At 39.0% G+C, this 25,964-nt stretch overlaps 1 protein-coding gene across 1 annotated transcript in view; it reads left to right on the plus strand.

Annotated features, from left to right (window-relative positions):
* Positions 1 to 25,964, plus strand: part of Cntnap2 (contactin associated protein 2) — a 1,482,107-nt gene that overhangs the window by 523,143 nt on the left and 933,000 nt on the right. Inside the window, exon 10 of the mRNA XM_042054579.1 lies at positions 25,256 to 25,427. Coding sequence (XP_041910513.1) covers positions 25,256 to 25,427 — 172 coding nt within the window. The remainder of the gene's footprint in view (positions 1 to 25,255; positions 25,428 to 25,964) is intronic.

A 25,964-nucleotide genomic window follows, 5' to 3' on the forward strand; every position in this document is an offset into this window, starting at 1 on the left:
CCAGTAAGTGTTCTTAACTGCCAAGCCATCTCTCCAGCCCCTACAAGGCTATTTTAAATTTCCTTTATACTCAAGTCTTTTAACTCTCCTGTGGTGTTACAAATGTTACTGTGTTACCTAGTGTTATAGTTGAAGTTTTAATTAAGCTTGTCCTTGTTCAAAGAATGCAGTTTGTGGTGTTTAGGTTTTGATCTGGTCTATCAACACCATCAAAGTGAAATCATTATAGAACCTTTGATACAATCCATTATGTGTGACTATTTTAAAGTATCTGCAAGTGCTTTATATTTTAGCAGTAAATTCAAATAGCAAAGAGAGCTTAAGTTAACTAGAAACTCCCCCTTCCTTAATGTAAATGTTTATTTGAAAATATCTATCTATAATTAGGATATTAGTAAGAATTAATTTTTAATTAAACAACTCTGTGTTACATAGACTTGCAGTTGCTACATTGGTAGGTTTCATTTGAAGCACAATTTAATTACTGTAAGTGTATCAGCATTATATTGTAAGTAGGGATCCTATTTAATTTTCCAGGAAACTGTAGCTTCCCTTTCTAAGTTCCTTATTTGATGGACTGTTATTAATTTTTTTCATTTTATATAGGGAATGTGGCCTCGTGAGGAATAAAAATAATTCCCTGTATTAACATTCAGGCTTTGCATGGACTGTGCAAGGGACTTATCATTTTTATAAGCTTTGAAATCCATGACAATTGACTGTTTTCCCTGAATTATCCAAGAGCCTTTTCCCTTGACTAAGCTTTTGTATTGCTTCAGAGCCTAAAAATCACACCTTTCTGGACTCACTTAGCAGTGGCTGAGGACTTGCAAAGTGTGTCTCACAATCAGAGAATGGTCCTATCTTTACAGACCTTTTCAGATATTCATTTAGTGAAGGTTATTTTTTCAAAACAATGATATATCATTAAGAAACATTATGTTAGCCACATATTCAGTGGGAATACTTGATCCCAGGATGACTAAGCTGTTTCTAGTAGTATTAATTGTTTCATGACTAAACATGAATGTGACAAACTTGATAGATTAAGAAATGACAAGCTATGGATAAGGGATATAGATTAGTATTGAATAAGTGTTCACCATATGTAAGGCTATAGGTTTGACTCTGGTCAATAAAAAAATGAAATAAACATTTAGGACTAACTTTTTATCTTTACTGGCCTACCCACTCACATCTATCTAAGTGTGTAAATTCTATGCATGTATGTTACAATGTATACATTTGCTAATTCTTTTAGATACAGTTTCTTATATAAGCTTGGTTGTCCTTGAAATTCCTATGTAGACCAGGAAGTCCTTGAACTCACAGAGACCTACCTGCCTCTGACTCTTGAGTGATAGGATTAAATATTGGTGCCACCATGTCTTGTGGAATAGAATATTTGTTTAACTGTATAAAGATGTGTTGCATTTGCTTATTCTGCATTTTTTAAATATGTAAAGATATGTTACTGCTTTACCTTGTGTGCCTAAGGCACCTGATTGGTCTAATAAAAAGCTGAATGGCCAATAGCTAGGCAAAGGAGGGAGAGGTAGAGCTGGTGGGAAGAGAAGAAAATAGGAGCCAGCCAGGGGTCAGCCGGTCAGGGGTCAGACAGACAGCATAAAGAAAGCAGGAAAGCAGGGTGGACATTAATAGATGAGTAAATGAGCTTTGGGGCATCACATAGAAATGGGTTAAGTTAAAGAAAAAAAACTAGCTAGAAAAAAAGCCTAAGCTAAGGGCGAGCGCTCATAATTAATAAATCTCTAAGTCATGATTTTGGGGTTGGTGGTACAAGAGAACCTGCTACAACCACACCTGATTTTTGTTATCCATTTTGACATAGCAGCTATTGATTTTATGTATGTACTTAAATATATATCTATATTATATATTAAATATATAATTATATTATATAATTACATATTATATAATAATATATTATATTCCATATATGTGTACATATATATATATATATATATATATATATATGAGGCACAGAGATAATTATTAGAGGTCAGAAATATGTGAGGTAAACTACATCCCTACATCCTCACTGCACTGCAGTTTGCAGAAACTGGGAGCTACCTTCACACTCCAAGGTCTCTAACAGGACACAGCTCTCTGTCAAAAGCATTCCCAGGAAACAGGAGACTCAGTTGACAGTCAGCTGAAGGACTGGACCATCTCTATCACCCAAGAGAGGGCATTGTGACCCGGCTGTCGGTTCATATTAGAGAAAACAACTCTTATTTTAATGCATCATGCCCTCTAAACTCAGCTGACGTGCTCTTAATCCTGAGAAAGAAAGCCTTTGGGACGCTGACAAAATGAATCATCCAGTTTTCTTAGAGTGAAAACCACTTCCCATGGTGGTGGGAAGCCACCATTGTAAGATGATGAACATTGCCTGGAGAATAACATGTCAGGCAGTAGTTTAACATTCTTTTGGCATATTTTCTCAACATTCCATTTTGCTACCATGTTCTTGGCCTTTATCACTCTTTTTCTCATTCAATTTGCTATATGCAGTGCACATTCCTGAACTCTAACCTGGGCTTTAATTTACCCCTAAGGAAACAGGTTAGTCTTATGTAATGTATTAAGTCACCCAGAAGCATGCAATATTGAGAATCATTGTTTATGTCCTGTGGAATCTCTTCTGCATCTCCATCTAATTCTAATGGTGCCACTGATACGAACAGACTGATTTCCCTAAAAGTTAGTGGAAAGAAAGCTTTAGCCAGATATATGATCTTTGTTAATGGAATCACAACAGAGAACTAGACGCATGCTTCTCTGTGAAAAAGGTATCCCTGACCCAAACAAGCTGAGGCTCTGCTACCTTGCTGGTGGTGGCACCAGTGGGACTGGCTGGACTCCCTTGGGGTGCCACCTACTGGGTCACATCTTCCCTTTCCCTGCATAGTTTCTCTTTTCTTCTGAGCTTCCCTGGCTGATGAGGATCTCTTTAATCCCCATACTTCTTGGTGTGTTCCCTCACATACTGGCCTCCCAACTCAGGACTCCATTCTCTCCCACCCAATCAAAACCGCCTCTAAGCATTTAACTGCACTTTTAAACATTCATGTTCAGAAAATACACTTGCTTTTTGTTTCATAAGAATATTTATATTAAGGAATCTTTCATATTAAGAAAGGATTTATGGACTTAACACAGAGGATTCCAAACTGTAACCCCTGATATTGGTAGTCTTGGATGGCTTAGACACAAAATTCAATATGATCCAGGTCAAAGATAATGATAAACTACTTCCTGTGATTCTTATTATCCAAAGAGAAAAAGAAGAAAACTATTATACTACTTTTTTTCATCATGACAAGTCATCGGGGTCTTTAAAACTTTTTATTTGTTACTAATTTATGCTTATGCATATTTGCCTACATATTACTGTGTCTGTGACTGGTGAACTGAGAAACCAGAAAAGGATGTTGGATTGCCTAGAACAGGAATTACAGTTGGTAATTCCATGAGCTGCCATGTAGGCCCTGGGGGAAAAAACCCTAGACCCTGCAAAAACAACTACTCTTAATGACTAAGTACTCTCTCCAGGCTCGACTGTAGCATTTGTAAAATCCTTCTTCACTGTAAATTTGAGATAAATACACAACCAACTCTAAATATTTTTAAGTAAGCCCATCATCAAAATTCCTTTTGACAAATGCAGAAAAGATGTTTTTACTAGCATATTATCTTGACAAATTACACCCATTGAAAGAATGTAGGTCTTTAAATTTTAATATTTTGTTAATAAATTGCTGAAATGTTAGTCATTGGTACTTATTTTCCATAAGACTTCTCAGTCATTCTCTGGGGGCTGTTTCTAGGCAGAGGCAGCAGACAGAAGATGCAGCAGACAGAAAACACTCTGAGTCTCCTAGGTTTGTGTAAATTGATTAATAAGGTAGAGAACATTTTAGTTTATTGGACCCAAGCTATTTTTTGGTTTAGTAAGACATTGTTTTATTTTTTTTGGCACATTTTTTCATGCAGAGGTTGTACATTGAAGATAGAATAAACATGGTTTTTTTTTTTAAATATAAACTGCAAATATCCTCCTAACACTTCCAAACAGCAGACTTGGGATAGATGCATTCATCAGAACGTGCATGCAAACATAGCCTCCAACTCCAACTCTGTTCATGTTATATGCCTCTCTATCAGGTGACAGAAGTTTAGTCTAAATAATGGAAAGTCACAATGACAATAAACCCATTCAAGGAGATGAATTTCAAATATTCCAATAGGATTGAATTTTGCTAGGAAGCTGTAAGCAAACTTTTAGACTTGAATCCAAATTTTATTATTTCTTAGTCTAACATGCATATATTTTACCCTTGTTCCTCCAAAAATCTGACAGGAGATGTAAAAATCAAATTACGTTATAGCTTTCCTGTGATGGAATTTAGCCCTTTAGGAGCTCAGCTAAATGGCTACTTTTCTATTCTGAACATGATTTCCCACTGTTACAAGGAAAGGTGATTTATTTATAAGCCTAGATGGGCGTGTTTTTTTTTTTTTTCTCTTCATCCTAAATTTAAGCACACGGCTTCAAATCTCGCCCTCTATTGTAGCCATTTGAAGCCAGTGTTGGCTTTCAACAATTCAAAGGTGTAGGAGCCATTCATCATGATGTGATCATACAGTAAAATCACCAATGGCTGTCCAAGCACTTAGAGGAGCTCATCTTTAGGAGAAGGTTGCTGACTAATGTCTGTAACGCCAAGGATCCATGGCTAGTATTGGTGTCTTCCTTGAGACACTTCACATCTTCTGGGGTCTCTGCCTTCTGGAAGCCTGGAAGGGGAAGAAACCTGAGTACTCCACTCGTCAACGTGTAGTAGCCCTGGTACTTGTTCTGTTTTCAGTCACACGATTTCCAACATAACCATCTCCACCGTCGCTGACTTTAGGTGGCCGTCAAAGCTATCAGGGACATTTTTGCAGACTTGTGTGGTGTGGTGGTTAGTTTTAAAGGTCAACTCACCACAAATCAGGATAAATCACCTGGCAAGAGACAGGCGAATAATTTTCTTTATCGGATTAGTCTAGGCAGCATTGCCTTGATTGATAATTTATGTAGAAAGACCCAATCCGTTGTGGGTGGGACCATTCTCCGCTTTGGTGTCCTGAACTATGAGAGAAAAAAGCTGGCTATGTAAAGACAACCAAACAGGCATAACCAGAGCATTTGTTTCCTTCCGCTCTTGACCACGAGTGTCATATAAGCCCGTGCTTTGAGTACCTGACTTGGTTTTCCCTTGATGAGGCAGCACTACCTAGAATTGTAAAGCAATAAACCCTTTCCTTCCCTAAATTTCTTTTGGTCAGGTATTTTATCACAAAAACATAAATGGAACTGGGAAAGCAGTGCAAGGGACACCAGTCTCTTCTGATGTAGGTGTGTCTTCTATCTATCTGTTGATTTCATTTGTTAATAAAGAAACTGCCTTGGCCAGCCCTTAGGTGGGTGGAGTAGACAGAACAGGAAGAAGTAAGTGAGGTAGATGGTTAAGACAACTGCCACGCCTCTCCTAAATTAGTCAGACTGCCGTGCCTCTCCTCAAGGAGAGAGACGCGATGAAGCTCCAGCCCAAGATGGACGTACGCTAGAAACTTCCCGGTAAGGCACCACTTCGTGGTGCTACAAAGATTATTAGATATGGGTTAGTCAAGATGTGAGTAAGAGGCTGAAAATAATGGGCCAGGCAGTGTTTAAAAGAATACAATTTGTGGGTTGTTATTTCAGGTGTAAAGCTAGCCCTCCGGGAGCCGGGCGGCAGGAAGCCAGCCCACAGCTCATCACTACACTCTTCCCCAAGTTTAATGCATACACTATGTCCCTTTGTACCATGCCAATCCTTAACCGAGAGTCTTGCTTGTGTTGAGCCATGCTGCCTGGCTCACATCCTGCAAATACCTGACACAGCATTTCCATTTTCATCTACTTTGCTGTCTTTTAAATCTTCACTGAAATCTCATTCAAGCATTGTGCCCCAGCTCTTACCCATTTCAAAGTTTGTACTTCTTCCTTGTGACTTTATCATCATTTAGGTGAGTCTGCAGAGCACGGGAAGAGTTATGGCCCTCTGAGCCAGCATTAATGTGGCATTTTATAAGGAATTAATGAAGGCTTCTGCCATGGGCTGAGAGCTTGTGATGTTCTGCATAAGAAAGGGCTGCACATGTGGGAGAGAGGAAGTATGATGTATAGAGATTTTATACATATACAGAAGAATTTAGTCTCTTTTGCAAAGACCTTGGAAGCTCTGTCTGTTTAAATCTTCCTTTTCTACAGCATCCGTGTATTAATCATCCAGGACATATGCTTGGGAAGCTTACTCTGTGTTGTGTCTATAGTTCAGTGCTGACTACTGAAGGCAAGCCAGCATTGAGGGAACTTCTGGACAGTGTAGAAGGAAAGAATGGGAATAAAGGGATTATAGAGTCAGGATGTGGATTTAGGATGTGGGAGAACCAAAACATGGGGCTCTTATAAAGACACAATTTCTAGAAAACTGTACTTGAATATTTTCAAAGATACTTTACTTGGATACTATATCACAAAGTGAAAATATTTTTAAGTTATTGTAGACTTTACTTTCATCATTAAACATTCATCTTTTTATTAATCTATTCTTTTTCTTGTCTTTGTTTTGCCTTAAAATGCACTTTACCCCCTCACAGCCCTCAGGAATGGTGCTACTCTGTGCTGGACTCTGTGCTTTGGGATTTTGCACAGTGTTCCTTGGTGTCCCCTGAAATCAAGGCAGTGAAACAACCCGGTTACTGTATTTTCTTTTACTTTCAACACCTGCTCATTTATTTGTTAAAGATTTATTTTTGACTGGACTTAGAAGTAGCAGCTCTCAGTATGGACAGCCTATGCTTCTTGGCAATCTGTTCCCGTCATTTTTCTTTGACTTTGTTCATTCTCTTGGATAAAAGTCTAACATTTTTTACAGCCACCTACTTATTTTCATTAGTGCATTGTTTCTTATTGTTTCTTCAAAACAATGTGTTGGTGTTTGTGTTGCAGGACACACAGAGGAACAAGACGCTGATTCATGGAATTAGCTTTAGTCCTCAACTTCTTACCTTTTTATGTTTAAGAGTTTTCTGGCAATATGATGGTGGACATCATCTTCTTTAGAGAGACTGAAAAGCTTTCAGATCTTATTAACTCTTTGGAAGCCAAACCACTGAGGCAGAGTAGTATCTGTCAGTCCAGGCATAACCTTCCCTCCATTTTTTTTTACAATAACTAAATTGAGAACACTCAGCTTGATATTCCATATCTCAGTGCATCCTGAACAGATATGAATTTCCTCTCTCCAGTTCCCCTTGTTCTGTAACAAGAATGTCCCCAACTTATTAGCAGGTACACACTTGAGTGTGAGTTGAGACAGCTTGTTTCATGGGAAAACATTTTTGTATTTTGCTTCTGTCAACGCTTAGTACTCTCAGTATTGCTTCCCAGACGAATCTTTATCTCTTGTGACTTTTATGTTTCCTGGTGATGTATGTTACTAATGACAAATGGTCATTTTTTAAAAATAGCTTTCATTTGAATTTGTTGATTGAGAAATTCAGTGTATGCGATAACGCTGGCTAACATCTGATTAAATCTTCCTCCCCTCCTTATTACCCGACTCATTCTTCCTAAAATGTTTTAAAAGAAATTTTGTTTGAGAATTATTATTCACCCTGAGTCCACATTTTTTAACGGTCCTGAAAAATTCTCAGATAATATCTTTTAATGACTTTTTCCTCATTTCGTCCTTTTCTCCTGAAATTCCACATCTGTATGTTAATATTGATTTTCATTCCCTAGATTTCAAATTTCTATATAATGCCTTTAATCACTTTTATTTTTTAACTACGTTTGTAAATTCTGTCTTTGCATTCCCAGTTTCATTCTGACTGTACCGCATCTGTTAATCACAGCCTATGAGTTTTTATTTATGCCTAGGTACTTTTCAATTGTATAGTAGCTATTTGGACTTTGATCAAAGCTAAGTAGCACTTCTTTTTTCTCATTTTTTATTAAAAATTTCTATCTCCTTCCCTACTTCTCCCCCATCCATCCCCTCCCCTCCACCCATACCCTCACTCCCTCCCTCTCCAGGCCAAAGAGCCATGAGGGTTTCCTACTCTATGTTAAGTCCAAGGTCCTCCCAACTCCCCCCAGGTCCAGGAAGGTGATTAACCAAACTGACAAGGCTCACACAGAGCCCGTCCACGCCATAGAATCCAAGCCCACCGCCATTGTCCTTGGTTTCTCAGTCAGCCTCCACCATTGGCCACATTCAGAGAGTCTGGTTTGGTCACATGTTCCATCAGTCCCATTCCAACTGGAGTTGGTGATCTCCCATTAGTTCTGTCCCACCGTCTCCATGGGTGAACGCACCCCTCACGGTCCTGACTTTCTTTCTCATGTTCTCCCTCCTTCTGCTCCTCATCAGGGCCTTGGGAGCCCAGTCCGGTGCTCCAATGTGGGGCTCAGTCATTTTCTCCATCCATCGCCAGGTGAAGGTTCTATGGTGATATGCAAGAAATTCATCAGTAAGGCTATAGGATCTGGCCTTTTCGGGCTCCCTCTCCCCAGTTGCCCAAGGAACTAGCTGGGGGCATCTCCATGGATACCTGGGAACCCCTCTAGAGTCAAGTCTCTTGACAACCCTCAGATGGCTCCCTTAATTAAGATATATGCTTCCCTGCTCCCATATCCACCCTTCCTATATCCCAAGCATCCCATTCTCCCAAGCTCTCCCCATCCTCCCCTTCACGCTTTTCTCTCCCCAACTCCCTTTGCCCCCATCCCACCCCACCCCCAGGTTCCCAATTTCTGCCTGGCAATCTTATCTACTTCCAATATCCAGGAGGATTACTATATGTTTTTCTTTGGGTTCACCTTCTTATTATCTTCTCAAGGATCATGAATTATAGGCTCAATGTCCTTTAATTATGGCTAGAAACTGATTATCAATGAGTACATCCCATGTTCATCTTTGGGTCTGGATTACCTCACTCAGAATAGTGTTTTCTATTTCCATCCATTTGCATGCAAAATTTAAGATGTCATTGTTTTTAATCGCTGAGTAGTATTCTAATATGTATATATTCCACAGTTTCTTCATCCATTCTTCCACTGAAGGGCATCTAGGTTCTTTCCAGGTTCTGGCTATTACAAATAATGCTGCTATGAACATAGTTGAGCAGATGCTTTTGTAGTATGATTGGGTAAATTCCCAAGAGTGGAATTGCTGGGTCCTGGGGTAGGTTGATCCCGAATTTCCTGAGAAACCTCCACACTGCTTTCCAAAGTGGTTGCACAAGTGTGCATTCCCACCAGCAATGGATGAGTGTACCCCTTACCCCACAACCTCTCCCACAAAGGCTATCATTGGTGTTTTTGATTTTAGCCAATCTGACAGGTGTAAGATGGTATCTCAAAGTTGTTTTGATTTGCATTTCCCTGATAGCTAAGGAGGTTGAGCATGACCTTAAGTGTCTTTTGGCCATTTGAACTTCTTCTGTTGAGAATTCTCTGTTCAGATCAGAGCCCCATTTTTAAATGGGTTAATTAGCATTTTAAAGTCTAGTCTCTTGAGTTCCTTATATATTTTAGAGATCAGACCTTTGTCAGTTGCAGGGTTGGTGAAGATCTTTTCCCAGTCAGTAGGCTGCCTTTGTGTCTTAGTGACAGTGTCATTTGCTTTACAGAAGCTGCTCAGCTTCAGGAGGTCCCATTTCTTCAATGTTGCCCTTAATGTCTGTGCTGCTGGGGTTATACGTAGGAAACGGTCTCCTGTGCCCATATGTTGTAGAGTACTTCCCACTTTCTCCTCCACCAGTTTCAGTGTGTTCAGATTAATATTGAGGTCTTTAATCCATTTGGACTTGAGTTTTGTGCATGGTGATAGATATGGATCTACTTTCATTCTTCTACAGGTTGACATCCAGTTATGCCAGCACCATTTGTTGAAGATGCCCTCTTTCTTCCATTGTGTACTTTTGGCTCCTTTGTCAAAAATCAGGTGTTCATAGGTTTATGGGTTAAGATCCGGGTCTTCTATTCAATTCCATTGGTTGACTTCTCTGTTTTTATGCCAATACTAAGCTGTTTTCAATACTGTAGCTCTGTAATAGAGTTTGAAGTCAGGCATGGTAATGCTTCCAGAAGTTCCTTTATTGTATAAGATTGTTTTGGCTATCCTGGGAGTAGAACACTAAAAATAATCAAACTGAGGGCAGAAATCAACAAAATAGAAACACAGAAAACAATCCAAAGAATCAATGAAACAAAAAGCTGGTTCTTGGAGAAAATCAACAAGATTGACCAACCCCTAGCCAAACTAATCAAACAGCAGAGAGAGAACACAGAAATTAATAAGATCAGAAATGCAAAGGGGGGCATAACCACAGACACAGAGGAAATTCAGAGAATCAATGAATCTTACTACAAAAGCCTGTATGCCACAAAATTGGAAAATGTAAAAGAAATGGGCATTGTTTTAATAAGTACCATATACCAAAGTTGAACCAAGATCAGGGAAGAATCTAAATAGACCTGTTAGTCATGAAGACTTAGAAGCTGTTATCAAAAACCTCCCTACCAAAAAGAGTGCAGGACCAGATGGTTTCAATGCGGAATTCTACCAGAACTTCCAAGAAGACCCAATACCTATACTCCTTAAGGTATTTCATAATATAGAAACAGAAGAGTCATTGCCAAATTCCTTTTATGAAGCTACAGTTACCCTGATACCTAAACCACACAAAGACTCAACCAAGAAAGAGAATTACAGGCCAATATCACTCATGAACAATGACATAAAAATTCTCAATAAAATACTGGCAAACCGAATCCAAGAACACATTACAAAAATTATCCACTACGATCAAGTAGGCTTCATCCCAGAGATGCAGGGCTGGTTTAACATATGAAAATCTATCAATGTAATCCATCATCTAAATAAACTGAAGGAACAAACCATATGATCATCTCATTAGATGCTGATAAAGCATTTGACAAAATTCAACACCCCTTTATGATAAAAGTCTTGAAGAGATTAGGGATACAAGGGTCATTCCTAAATATAATAAAGGCTATTTACAGCAAGCTGACAGCTAACATCAAATTAAATGGAGAGAAACTCAAGGCCATCCCACTAAATTCAGGAACAAGACAAGGCTGTCCACTCTCTCCTTATCTCTTCAATATAGTGCTTGAAGTTCTAGCAATTGCAATAAGACAACATAAGGGGATCAAGGGGATTCAATTTGGAAAGGAAGAAGTTAAACTTTCGTTATTTGCAGATGATATGATAGTGTACATAAGCAACCCGAAAAACTCCACCAAAGAACTCCTACAGCTGATAAACTCCTTCAGTAACATGGCAGGATACAAGATCAACTCCAAAAAATCAATTGCCCTCCTATACACAAAGGATAAGGAAGCAGAGAAGGAAATCAGAGAAGTATCACCTTTCACAATAGCCACAAATAGCATAAAATATCTTGGGGTAACTCTAACCAAGGAAGTAAAGGATTTATTTGAGAAGAACTTTAAGTCTTTGAAGAAAGAAATTGAAGCGGATACCAGAAAATGGAAGGATCTCTCTTGCTCTTCTATTGGGAGGATCAACATAGTAAAAATGGCAATTCTACCAAAAGCAATCTATAGATTCAATGCAATCCCCATCAAGGTCCCAACAAAATTCTTCACAGATCTTGAGAGGACAATAATCAACTTTATATGGAAAAACAAGAAACCCAGGATAGTAGCACTTCTTTTAATAAAATATTATCTCATACTCATATGTTCAAATCTAGCCTTTAAAGTTGTGTTAAATAATTTCTTAACATTTTACCCTTCTGAAAGTAATTTGACATTTCTAGGGGCCAAATGTTTCTTCTGACACTTGTTCATTATACAAATATACCCTTTCTCTGTTTACATTCTGATAAGCACATGAGCAGAAACTTGAGTGAATGTATTTTATCTCCAGGTCTTTCTGGCTTAGCTCCAGGACTCCCACTGGAAGGGGTCTCTGAATGGGGGATGGCATGGCTCACAGATCTGTGGATCTCTACCTCTGCCCAGCATAGACAGAGTACCATACATCTCATTGCTAATTTTAGGAAAGAAAGGAGTCAAATTTTGAAATCCAGGTTCTGATAGAGATCACTTTTATTCCATTATAAAGTTGAAGATTCTGAGTAGAACCAGTTTAAGCAGGATATTAACTCTACTTATTCTCCAGTGTTTTGTACTTTGAGATTGCTGGTCTAAATGTCTCAGTTTTCTCTTTCAGAATCCTGAGTTTCTAGAGTTAATCTGAGAGAATTTACACTTCACTTCCCATGGTAATAGCTTGAAATCACTTGCTTTCTATAGTAACTTCTTGATTTGAGTGCCACACCCTACAGTTAGCGCAAGTTTGAAAGTCATAATTTAGTTCAGTAACTCCATATTTTATGCATTCTTGAATAGTTACTTTTCTTTTTCTTTTTATAGACTAAGCAAAGAAAGACACTTTTTCCTGTCAGCGCTCTTTGCTGACTAGTGTAGTGTCTCTAGTATGTACTTCTCGAAGATCTTAGCAACTTTGGGCTTAATGTGCTACTGATACTGCAATGTTCTGATCCCCACACAGGCCTACAGCATGATTTCTAGTCTGCCTGACCTTTTTAAAACCCAAACCCCTGCATTATGAAGATGGGGAGGTGCTTTCTAAATATAAGCGGCTCAGCATCATCTAAGGCCCTTGATTTTCCATTCTCTTCTGGAGAGATAATTTAGAGGATACACGCTGCTTTTTACCTTGTTCTCTGAATGTTTGCAACTGGCAGAGTTTCTAGACTTTCACATTACCTTCCCCTAGGGAATAGACTTCTTCACATTATGTTTGTCGTTTCTCCCATTATTCCTAATGATAATATCATTGCATGATAAATAATCTCCTGTAAGATATATATATATATATATATGTGTGTGTGTGTGTGTGTGTGTGTGTGTGTATGTGTGTGTGTGTGTGTGTGTGTGTGTGTGTGTGTGTGTAATAGTTGACCTTTTAAAAATATTTGTTACAGAAAATCCATTAGTAAAAATAACCTGGAATGGTGATATATATATATATATATATATATATATATATATATATATGTTTGTTGAATAGTTTTATGATCGATCAATAACATTTATGGGCACTCTTATGGCCTGCTATCTTCATATTTTGGAGCCTAATGTAATTAACAAACTGTGTGATCTCATAAGGAAAAATCAATGAGGCAATATTACTTTATGATCTGATCATGTGAACGTATCTGTCTGTGTATTAGAAATACTTGAAACCTCTAAGGAACTAAAGCTGAGAGATCTATGCATTAGTTAATATTTCTTCTTCCTTTAAAAGAGTAAAATATTGTAAAACCTATGTGAAGATATCAAAATTTTCTATTTTCTTAACTCTTCTTTCAATGACTTTTACGGCCCATTTTTAAAATGGTTTTTAAAAGTACAATATAAATTCTGTTTCACAGATTTCTGACTATCTTATTTTGACAAAATACTGGCCTAGTCCTTGAATTTCCCTTTAATTTCCTACATTCTTACAAATTTCTTTGTTTTCTAAAAAAAAAAAAAAAAAAAAAAAAAAAAAAAAAAAAAACTTCTCTACTGTCTTTGCATATTCAGCCAATTTAATTTATAACTTTTATGTATTATATGAAAATAGGAAAGAAGACTCACAATAATTTTTATGAAAGAAAGTTTTTCTCAATGATGAAATAAAGTTAAGATTGAAAATATTTTTTTTTCCTCATGGTTTATTTTTTTTATATTTAAAAATTTCCATCTCCTTCCCTCCTCCTTCCCCCTCCCTCCCCTCCTCCTCCCCCTTTCCTCCCCTCCTTCTCCCACTTCCCTCCCCTCCCCTCCACCCATACCTCCCCTCCCTGCCTCTCAAGGCCAAGGAGCCATCAGGGTTCCCCACTCTATGCTAAGACCAAGGTCCTCCCAACTCCCCCCAGGTCCAGGAAGGTGATCGACCAAGCTGAGAAGGCTCCCACAGAGCCTGTCAATGAAGAACAATCAGAGCCCAGAGCCATTGTCCTTTGCTTCTCAGTCAGCCCCCGCTGTTGGCCACACTCAGAGAGACGGTTTTGGTCGCATGATCCATCAGTCCCATTCCAACTGGAGTTGGTGATCTCCCATTAGTTCTGTCCCACCGTTTCCATGCGTGAACGCACCCCTCTCGTTCCTGACTTTCTCCCTCATGTTCTCGCTCCTTCTGCTCCTCATCAGGACCTTGGGAGCTCAGTCCAGTGCTCCAATGTGGGCCTCAGTCACCTTCCCCATCTGTCGCCAGCTGGAGGTTCCCTCACGGTCCTGACTTTCTTTCTCATGTTCTCTCTCCTTCTGCTCCTCATCAGGACCTTGGGAGCTCAGTCCGGTGCTCCAATGTGGGGCTCTGTCATTTTCTTCATCTATCGTCAGGTGGAGGTTCTATGGTGATATGCAAGAAATTCATCAGTATGGCTATAGGAACTGGCCTTTTCAGGCTCCCTCTCCTCAGCTGCCCAAGGAACTAACTGGGGGCGTCTCCCTGGAAACCTGGGAACCCCTCAAAAATTCTCAATAAAATACTGGCAAACCAAATCCAAGAACACATTAGAAAAATTATCCATTACGATCAAGTAGGCTTCATCCCAGAGATGCAGGGCTGGTTCAACATACGAAAATCTATCAATGTAATCCATCATATAAACAAACTGAAGGAAAAAAACCATATGGTCATCTCATTAGATGCTGAAAAAGCATTTGACAAAATTCAGCACCCTTTTATGATAAAGGTCTTGGAGAGATTAGGGATACAAGGGTCATTCCTAAATATAATAAAAGCTATTTACAGCAAGCCGACAGCTAACATCAAATTAAACAGAGAGAAACTCAAGGCTATCCCACTAAATTCAGGAACACGACAAGGCTGTCCACTCTCTCCTTATCTCTTCAATATAGTGCTTGAAGTTCTAGCAATAGCAATAAGACAACATAAGGGAATCAAGGGGATTCAATTTGGAAAGGAAGAAGTTAAACTTTCATTATTTGCAGATGATAAGATTGAAAATATTTTATAATAATATACTAAACCTCATATATATAAGATATTCTGGCTGAAGCATATGTTTAAATATAACATCATTAAGTGACCTCCACTATAATAAGTTTAATTAAAGCAATTAATCTAGTACATCTAGTACATCTAGTAATTTGGAATTGTAAGTATTTTGCTTTTCAAGTATATGACCTTGTGATCTGTAAATCTCTACAAACTTAACTTTGTTTTAAAATAGCAAATCACTAGAGGAAAAACAATTTCACAAGTGCTGTGAAAATGTTTTCTGAGACAAATAATCCCTTAAGAAGAGGGACACATGCTCAGATTGTCGTGTTCAGAAGAGATCCCTTGGACCAGCACCAGAAATGGACTGGAGGCTTGGCTTGAACGGTCACACAGAGGTGAAAGCTGTGGAAAACTTACTAGGTACTTAATATGTTCCTGGTGCATGAGGAAGAAATGAGGCCGGAAGCTGAGCTGATTGGCAGACATGACTTACCACTGAATGAACTGAAGTTGAGGCTTTGGGGAAAGTCGGCTGCTAGGGGTGATGACAGAATTCCAGCAAGGGCAGGAAGATGTGTCTGGAGTTTTGAACACAGGCACTGCAAAGCGAAGCCAGTGAAGTGTTGGCTCAGTTACTTCTGAGCTGGGACACATGCACTTGAGGCAGATGTTTGGATGGGTCATTGTGAAGGAAGGAGAGAACCTACTAGAAGCCCAGACACAGCCCGGCGCCAGCTTTGAGGACCTTTCATACTTAACTCACCAGAAAGTCATCAGCGTGAGAGACCAAACTGGCAAGACCACAAATAAAGTGGGAAACCCTCTGACAGCCAAACAAATAGGAACTCCCTAGAAGAGGGTGACAGCCCCCCATTCTAATACTGACGTCTTTTTTATACAGTCAGGAGAAATATTTTGTTTTTTTTGTTTTTTTGTTTTTTTTTTTAGATCACATCTATCTATCTTCTTATGTTTGAGACTTTAGTCACTAATGTGGTTGTCACATTCTTCAAGATATAAATATCCCATTTTTAGGTGTTTCATAATTAGTAAATGATAGATTGCCTAAACAATCTTTAGAAAAGAAAATGAAGTAAGGTGTGCTAGGGATCTTTTATATATGCTACCCACTCTAAACTTCTGAATATTTGTTTTATAGATATATTTGTATTTATTTTTTACAGCTCACCATGATACCAATGATAATTTGGCTGCTTTTCAAACTTAAAATATAATAAAAGATCACAGCATTTAATCAACTTATAATACCAAAACATAAATGCAAATTTCTTGATTTTGTACCTTAAATATTTCCACATAAAGAGGCGTCAAACATTAATATAATATTAAAAAGTAATTTATAGTAAACCTGGAAAAGGCAACAGATTGATTTTTTCCTATTTCATCATCAAAATTAACTGATAAAAATTACTTTCAAGAAAATTGCCTTTGCCGGGCGGTGGTGGCGCACGCCTTTAATCCCAGCACTCGGGAGGCAGAGGCAGGCGGATCTCTGTGAGTTCGAGGCCAGCCTGGTCTACAAGAGCTAGTTCCAGGACAGGCTCTAAAAAAGCTGCAGACAAACCTTGTCTCGAAAAAAACAAAAAACAAAAAACAAAAAAAAAAAAAAGAAAATTGCCTTTTAATTTCTGACTGCTGTTCAAGCTTAAATTTATTTCTCTTTTAGCCAAATGTAGATGCAAAAAAATGCTAGAACCTAAAAATATTAGGAGACATGCAATCACAAGGGTCACCATGATCATGAATTTAAAAGTCAAAACTATAGTAACCTAACTGACAAGTATAAGGAAACCCCCTTTTAGAATAATTGGTCTTGAAGCAGATGCCACTTGTGTTGAAAAGACAGAATATGTGGAATATTCATCTGCCAGTCAAGCGTCAATGATATGGAAAGGTCTTTAAGAAACATTGGATGATGGAATTCACCACTGACTTAAGGAAAATAATTTTATTGAAAATCCATGGATATTGAATACAGACAGATTAAGATGGAATAAATTTAATCCAGAACAGGCTTTCAGATGACACAACTTTTTAGCACTAGTTTCTGTTTCTAAAACACTTTGAAACTTATAAAAAAGATTATTGGAAGAACTAAAAGACTGCCAGCATAACAAGTACAAGTGTGGTTTGCCCTTCTCCAATGATGTCTGTTATAATAAAAAAAAAAAAAAAACCCAGGGCAGGGTTGCCTGTTTCACCGCATCCTTCTACTTTTTGGTCCCTGCTAATCAGAACCAGATCCTCAGTTGACTGTCCGAGCCTGATCATCACTGAGTATCCCAAGTTATCCTTTTGTAGATGGCATCTGTTTGCATTGGTCTGATATTACAAAGGGAAGCACAAGTATTTTTGCAGAAACATTGAAGGCCATGTTTTAGTTTCCTATTTTGCATTCTGTCAGGTGATCCAGGATCCATTGGTCCTGCCACTGTAGTAATATTTTATTTGACACCTCAGTCACAAACCAGTCAGCCAGGTTTCTCATCTGCAAGTGGATGAATCATGCTGTTTCAATTTTTAGGGTTTTTTTTTTTTTTTTGGCAAGGTCTCACAAGGTAGCCCTGGCTAACTTAGAACTTTCAAACTAGACCATGCTAGCCTTGAACTCATGAAGATCTATCTGCCTGCCTCCAGAGAGTTATCTCTGAGACTAAAAATATGCACCAACATGGTCAGCTCCAATGACGTTTTAAAGAGATCTTAGAGACTGTGGTCCCCATCGGACTTTCATTCCAGCTTCCACTAACATTTTTACTGCCTAACTGGGTGCTAATAGAAGGCTTGTCAAAGGATGGCTTTCAAACTCCACTAACCCTTTTACACTGCGAGTTACCAGGAAGCTATACGGAGAGCTCTCTCTGCTCTTTTTCACATTGATTTTATTCACTTTACACAGGCATTTACATATGGATTCGTATTGTAATTAGTATTTCCCATCATTTCTTTAGCAATGAATGAAATGTAAATTTTTCTTCTCAAATTATGAAAGAAACTTTACTCCAGTTGCCTTGAATTTGGGCAACAATAACTACTTCATGTCATTCTGAAACAATTCTGTCATTCTTCCGCTAATTCTTACCATGCCATTATCTTTTAAAACAACACACAATATTCCAGACTCACTATATTTCCACTCCATCCAACCCCCCCCCCCCCAGTCTGTCATTTCTCTTTAGGATCCTAGTTTGAATGAACCAAATCTGAGATGTAGGAATATTCACTCTTTGTCATATGACCCTGTACTCAGACTGTCCCACCTAGATGGTAAAAACCAACGGTGTTTTGACCACAACCACCTATATCTAAATTGATTACCTATACAGCAAACCAAAAGTTCACACTTAGGGTTTCAATTCCTGCCCCAGCCCACAGAGTTCATTGAGTGTTTCTTACATTCTGCTTTTACAGCTCTGTCTAGAACACTGAGACTGGCTCTTCCTAGCCTCTGTGTATCAATGTGCCGGCTCAACTGACCTGTGCCCTAGTCAGTCTCCCAAGCATGCCAGGTGGAAGGCATCCTGGCACACTCTCTCCGCTCACTTGAAAACAGCTTTTCCCACCGCTGCTGCTGAACACATTTTTGACTGTTTTATTCAGAAAGGTTGAGTAGGCAGTGATTACTAAACACTTGATTCACTTTTTTCAAGGCTTCATTGGAAAGAAAATGCAGAAGACTTTATAGCACACTGTCAGCCTCTCTCTGAGCTCCTAACAGCCCTTGACTTTAAAACAAACAAAATAGAGAAACAGTGTTCTTCAGCTGTTTAGATCCCCAGCCATGGTGCCAACAATCTCTATTTTTCTTTAAGTTCTGTTCAACCAGATTAACGGTATAACTTGCAACTGTTTATATTGGCATTCTGAGGTCAGAAAAAAATGTCAACATTGTTTTCCACTGATGTATTTCTGAATCAAAAATTTTAAAACCTTGAAGTTGCACAGAATGGCCTTGTTAACAAAAAGAATAAACTGAGTGGACCTGAAATCAGATAAGGAGTTTTATCTGCTAAACCTAGGACAGAAGTCTGAGCATAAAGTACCATCTAGTTAGAGTACAATGGGGTGTGGGGGGGAAGCAGGGCTTTCCCAGGTAACTGAGAGTGGAGCTTAAGAATATTTACATACATTTCACCAACCAGAAACCAAATTTAAATATTTGGCAGTGTTCTAATGATCACACACAGGTAGGCACTGGTTCAATGTGGGAGGAGAGTATAACAGGGTTAATATAATTATAATGTGATGATTGATAGCCATTTTGCAGATAGAGTTATGGTTTATGATTATTTATGTCTTGTCCATGTATAAAGTCCACAGCTCTTCTGAAATTTGTTTCTGAAGTTGTTTCTCATTAGAATGTCTGTGTGTGAGCTTCAGAGTCTTGCCAATGCCAAGTCAGACCCAAATCACTGGGCAATATTGTTTCCAGAACCAGGAGAGGCACTTGTTGGCAATTCCATTTTAGGATTCAGTCCTACTGATTGTCCACGACTCGTTCATCTTCGTTTCTTTGTCCTGCCATCGTGAGCCAATTTCAACTCCTCTTCCTCCTCCTTGTCTCCCTTTTACTCTTCTTTTTTATAGGGATCTAGGTTTTCACTTTCAATTTTTCTGAACAAAGAGCAAGGTCTAAAAGTTTCTTTACATTTGTGCTCTAATGGTTTTAGAACAGGCTGCACAAAGCTGATGACATTAAAGCTGATGGCAATGTCCTTTAAACGAAGAACAAAAAAAAAAATGTGATTCCCGGCAGTGTTATTCAAATTTGTCCACTGAAGTATGTTGTGTGATGTTTTTCTCTTATTCTTTTGGCTGTTTGGAGCTTTGGGTTGGGGTTTTTTTTTTGTTTTTTTTTTTTTTTTTTTTTTTTGAGGCTGGGGCATGTGGTGAAGAGGCACACACAGAGGCTTATTCTTAGGAATGACCTGCCTTAGCTTGTCCTGTTTCTTGCTAGCTTTTCTTAGCTTAAGTTTTCCCAACTACTTTTTGCCTATGGGCTTTCCCCTTTCCTTACTTCTGTGTAGCTGACTTTCGCTCTTATTCTTTGGCTGACTGGGTGGCTGGGTGGCTGGGTGGCTATCCCCTGACATCCTCCTTCCCTTGTTCTCTCGTTACTCCTCTTCTTCCTCATTTCTCCTTCTATTTATGTTCTCTGCCTGCCACCCCCTCTTATCCTTTCTCCTGCCTCGCTGTTGGCTGTTCAGCTCTTTATTAGGACCAATCAGGTGTTTTAGACAGGCAAAGGATCACAGCTTCACAGAGTTAAACAAATGCTGCATAAACAAAAACAGCACAGCTTAAAACAGTACTCCCCAACAGAAGAAGAACACTATACCACAACATTTTAGGGGTCAAGGTAGGAATATGAAGAGTTCAAGGCACTGTTTCTAAAATACAAACAGGGCTAGCAAGATGGTTGGCTGGGTAAATTAGCCTGCTAAGCTTGTAAATATGAATTGGATCCCCAGGACCCATACGGTAAAAGAAAAGAACTGACTTTGCAAATAGTCCTCTGGCCTCAATCATGGTGTGGTTTTAACACACACACACACACACACACACACACACACACACACACACACATGCAATCATTTACTAGAAAGCACATGTGTAGTTTCATGAAGATATCTACCTCTGGGACCCTGACTTTCTGAGCAGAATACCCTTAAGATGAAAGAAATGCTCTTGCCTGGGGTCTGGGAGGTGCATGAGGAAGCTGCTGAATGGGTCTTTTCTCCCATGGATCTTTTTATAGCACATCTCTTGCATCTTTCTAAGGTCCTGATAATGATTTCCTTGTCATCACTAGATGTCATGTCCTGGTACTTGATCATTGGAAGTTATCTCTTTGTTCTTGTATTGTTCACTGTCGAGTAAAGTGGAATCGAGACAAGTTTGGCTTTGAGGTCCATCACATCCTGACTTCTTTATAGCTAAGAGTTTGCTTCAGGATGCATTAGTCAATTTTTCATCACTAGGATGAAATACCTGAGCCAAACAACTTGAAAGAAGAGACTCATATTTAGCTCCACAGGTGTTTGTCCATGGTAGCCTATCAGCTCACTTAGAATCCTGCTAAAATCTGCTTGGATTCCTTTTTCATCTGTTCCCCTTCCCAGTCTCTGGGAGGGTGCTGTCCACACTCAGGGCAGGGCTTACTCTCTCCCAGGCACAGCAATGTGTTTCTCCAAATTGAAATAGATTAGCCAATAACCCTTTCAGCACTATGCTGAAAACACCCTTGACTAGATTTTACAATGAATTAAGTACATCTTATTTTTATGTTATCATTGACAGTATGTTGGATGTTTCATGTCAACTTGATACAAGCTCAAGTCACCTCGAAGGACAGAACTTTAAGAAAATGCCTCCAGGAGCTGGAGAGATGGCTCAGCGGTTAAGAGCATTGCCTGCTCTTCCAAAGGTCCTGAGTTCAATTCCCAGCAACCACATGGTGGCTCACAACCATCTGTAATGGGGTCTGGTGCCCTCTTCTGGCCTGCAGGCAACACACAGACATAATATTGTATAATAAATAAATAAATAAATAAATAAATAAATAAATAAATAAATAAATAAATATTTTTAAAAAAGAAAATGCCTCCATTAGATGGGGCTGTAGGCAAGCCTGTAGGGCATTTTCTTAATTGGTGATTGATGGTGGAAGGGCCAACCCACTGTGGGTGGTGCAATTACCGGTCTGGTGGTCCCGAGTTCTACAAGAAAGCATGTTGAGCCAGTCAGTAAACAGCACTCCTTCATGGCCTCTGTGTCAGCTCCTGCCTCCAGCTTCTTGCTCTATTTGAGTTTCTTTTCTGACTTCCTTCAATAATGAACAGTATTCTAGAAGTGTAAGACAAATAAGCCCTTTCCTCCCCAAGTTGATGAAGCACCACAACCCTAACTAAGACAACCCAGTACCAGGATAATGAAGTGTTGCCGTGACAGACCTGACCGTGTTGTTTTGGGTGAGAACTGTCAAAGGACTTTGGAATTTGAGCCTGGAAAAGCCATTAAGTGTTGAGGAATCAGTTGTTCTGTGGGAGCTTAGAAGATAAGAAGGTTGAGAGCATTGCAGGCAATGGGGGCCTTTCAGAGGGAAGCAAAGACTCTACCAGGCCATTTGTATGAGGATTCTGTGGTCTGGTCAGCTGGGGTTGAAGAAATCATCTGGGATTAACAAGAGACCAGGACCACTGAAGTAAAACTTTTGCTTTACTGGGACAGTTGATGCTGGGTAGGTGGAGCAAGAAATTTATGGTAACTGAGCAAAGAGCAGTATCACTGAACTGAAATCTTCTCAACTTGGTGCCTTAGTATTGGCACATGGAAGCTGTGGTCCAGAGGCAGCCAAGTTTGTACCTCACACAGACAGCAAAACCTGGTAGTTTAAAAGTCGCCTAGGTGGTAATGGTTTTGAAAGCATGAAGGGGTCATGGAGAGCCACTGACGTTTGGCAATAGGAGATGATCCAGGCATTGAATTTTGAGCTATACATGGTTGGAATTTGACTGCACTCTGGTTCTTCCCCTTTTAAAGAAAGTAAGAAAGTATGTTTGTATTTTATATAGGAGTCATTGCTGACAGTCTTTGGATTTTAAAAGATACTTTGGGTTTTTTAAAGAGACTGAATTTTTAATATGTTTGAATTTATAAGACTGTGGGATTTCTAAGTTTGAAAATGATTTCTAATTTTATGTTGTGATTTCAATATTAATGTATAATCTTGAGGATTAACAAGAGAGGAAAAGTTAGGGTTTATCAGTGATTTGCTTGTATGTCAAGTTGACAAGGGGTCCTTGGTGGTGGACAGTTTTATTTTAATTTTGGTACAAGCCAAAGTCACCTGAAAGGAGAGAACCTCAATCAAGAAAAATATTTCCTTTTAGATGGGACTGTATCGCATTTTTTAAATTAGTGATTGATGGGGAAGGTTCAGCTCATTGTGGGTGGTGCCATCCCTGGAGTGGACTGGTAGCCCTGGGTTCGAAACAAAAACAGGCTGAGCAAACTAGTAATCTGCCCTCCTTCAAGGCAGCACCTGCACTCTTCCACGACATCTGCACCGGCTCCTGTCTCCAGGATCCTTCCCTGTTTGATTTCCCTGTCCTGACATCCTTCACTGACGAACAGTAGTTTGGGAGTGTAAGACAAATGAGCTCCTTCCTCCCCAACTTGCTTGCTTGGGTCATAGCATTTTATCACAGCAATGGCAACCCTAAGAAAGACAACCACAACATTGATAAAGTTTGGCCTACAACCCAGTACGGATCCCAAGTGCTTTCACTGCCATTTCTACTCCTTCCCTTGATATTGTTAGTGACTGCCTCCCTGAGAGACATTAGGCTTCTGACCAGCAATTCTCTGAAGGCTCTTTAAGCTAACTTGCACTTTCCTTGGGGATGTTATTGTAATTTGTTTCCAGCTAGAGGTTATTTACTCATTGCTTTGTTGGGTAACAATAATTCACTCTTCATCCCACCCCAGTCATGCCACACAACACATTTTCAGTCATGGAAGTCTTCCACGATCTCTCATAGGCCTCCCGACAACACTCCCTGCTGGCCAACATGAGCAATTGCACATACCAGATTAGAAATGGGCCTTGGAAGTCACAAGCTAATACTGCTTTCTACAGAAATAAGCCAAACTTAGAGTCCAAAGATGCTGCAGAAGAGTGTGGAAGCTTGCACACGAGGGCAAATAGGATCCCTCTTAAAAGCGTTAAGGATAATACAAGAACCACGGCTATTTTCGATGGCTATGTAGTGATTATTCCTATAATTATCTTCTCCTAGAATACATCTCATGTAAGAGCCTGAAAAGACTTGACAATTTCAGACTCCAGAAGTATCAAGCCCAAACAGAACATTGTTGTGAGTGGTTGCTGAAGTCTTGTTTTGGGAACTTAATCACCCTCAGTTGGAAGCGAGGAGCGTTTGTGCAGCTGCTCTGATTCACAGGCATTCTCACTCATAAAGAGAGTTACTCATTTCAAAATCTTTCCAAGTGAATGTGGATGTTTAGACTCCTAAGTATTCACAAAAGCTGAACCCAATGATAGCTTTGCTAAGAGCATCCACAAAAGTTACAGCTGTGTGTTTTCTGTCGGCTAAGTTTAGCCATTAAAACCTACTCAGTTTTATCATGATTAGTCAAGTGGAAATCACATTGTGTGCATACAACTATTCTGAGTAGACAATTTATCCAAAAGTCAGCGTTTTTGTAAAGGTACTAAGTCAATGCTGATGAAAATGCATAGCCTAGAAACACATGAGTACATACATACACAGGCATTCACATGCACACTCACACACACACACACACACACACACACACACAACATTATTGAAACAGAACATGTCATTTTAAGTCAGGAATTAGCATAATCCTTTTTCCTAGTGCTACATTGGTAGAAAATAATGTATACCTCTGAGATAAAACCTTAAAAGAACCTCAAATGACAGTTTTCAGAACTTATATATTGACACCTATTAAGGAAATGAGGAAAAGAGTCTTTATTGTAGTCAACTATTACTATATCAGCCAAAATAGGACATTTTAAAGAATCACTTAATGACCAAACTCTGATTATTTTCTAATAAATATTAGTATTCACTTTTATTTATTTAATGGCATATGTTAATTCTCACTCTTTTATGTATTGATAGTTTATTTTCAACCATACAGTATTGGAAGAATGCATTAGCAAATAATTTAAGACTAATGAGTCCAGTTTAAATTGGCAAAGTAGGCAAATTTGGATTAGGGAACACCCAGAGCCATACCTACTTCAATAAGGGTACTCTTCTAATCCTTCCCAAATAGTTCCACCAGCTGTGGAAATGAGCATTTAAATATGTGAGCCTATAGGGGCAATTCTCATTCAAACCACTGACTCTTGCCTAAAGTAATATCACCTGCTCAAGAGGTAGCACACCTGTACTAGGTCAGCAAGAATCAAAGAAGTGCCAATATTAGTCGGATGACTGTGTCTAGTCAAACTCTTGGGAGGCCTTTAATAGAGCTTGCCGGATGCCCATTGTGATCTTCTTGTTCCTTCCATTTCACAGGATTTTTGAATCACATGAACAATGCCAGTCACTCTGTCCTTCAACCATCATTCCAAGGATGCATGCAGCTCATCCAGATAGATGATCAGCTTGTAGATTTGAATGAAGTGGCACAGAGGAAGCCGGGAAGCTTTGCAAATGTCACCATTGACATGTGCGCCATCATAGACAGGTAAGCCATCTGTTGATCCTACCTTGAGTGCTCCAGACATCACAGATTCATATTTCTGTTCCTTGACAGGGAAAGACAAAAAAGAAAAAGATAAACATGAATGCAAATACTGGGCTTATGAGTGGTTGCTATTTGGGATGCCTACTTTATCTAGTGTATTTGTGCTGTCAGCAAAGAGAACTTTTATATATGTATGTGTGTATGTATGGAATATATTTGTGTGTATATAGGTATGTATATATATATACATATATATATATATATAGTTTGCTTGGTAGTATATGTGTGTGTATGTATATGTGCGTGTGTATATCTGTATACCTGTGTTTATGGAGTATATGTGTGTATATGTATGTATGCATATATATGTGTGTATGTATAGGGCATTACATGTGCATATGTAAATGTGTGCATAGATATATGTGTACTCATACATATGTGAGCAGAGAGGTGGAACAGTTTGTACCATCACATGTGTCTACTAACTTCGTTCAGGGAATGTGGGCACTATGCTGGTAGTACTGTGAGCAACAGCTG

This window comes from Arvicola amphibius, chromosome 2 (genome assembly GCF_903992535.2).
Source record: "Arvicola amphibius chromosome 2, mArvAmp1.2, whole genome shotgun sequence".
NCBI lineage: Eukaryota > Metazoa > Chordata > Mammalia > Rodentia > Cricetidae > Arvicola > Arvicola amphibius.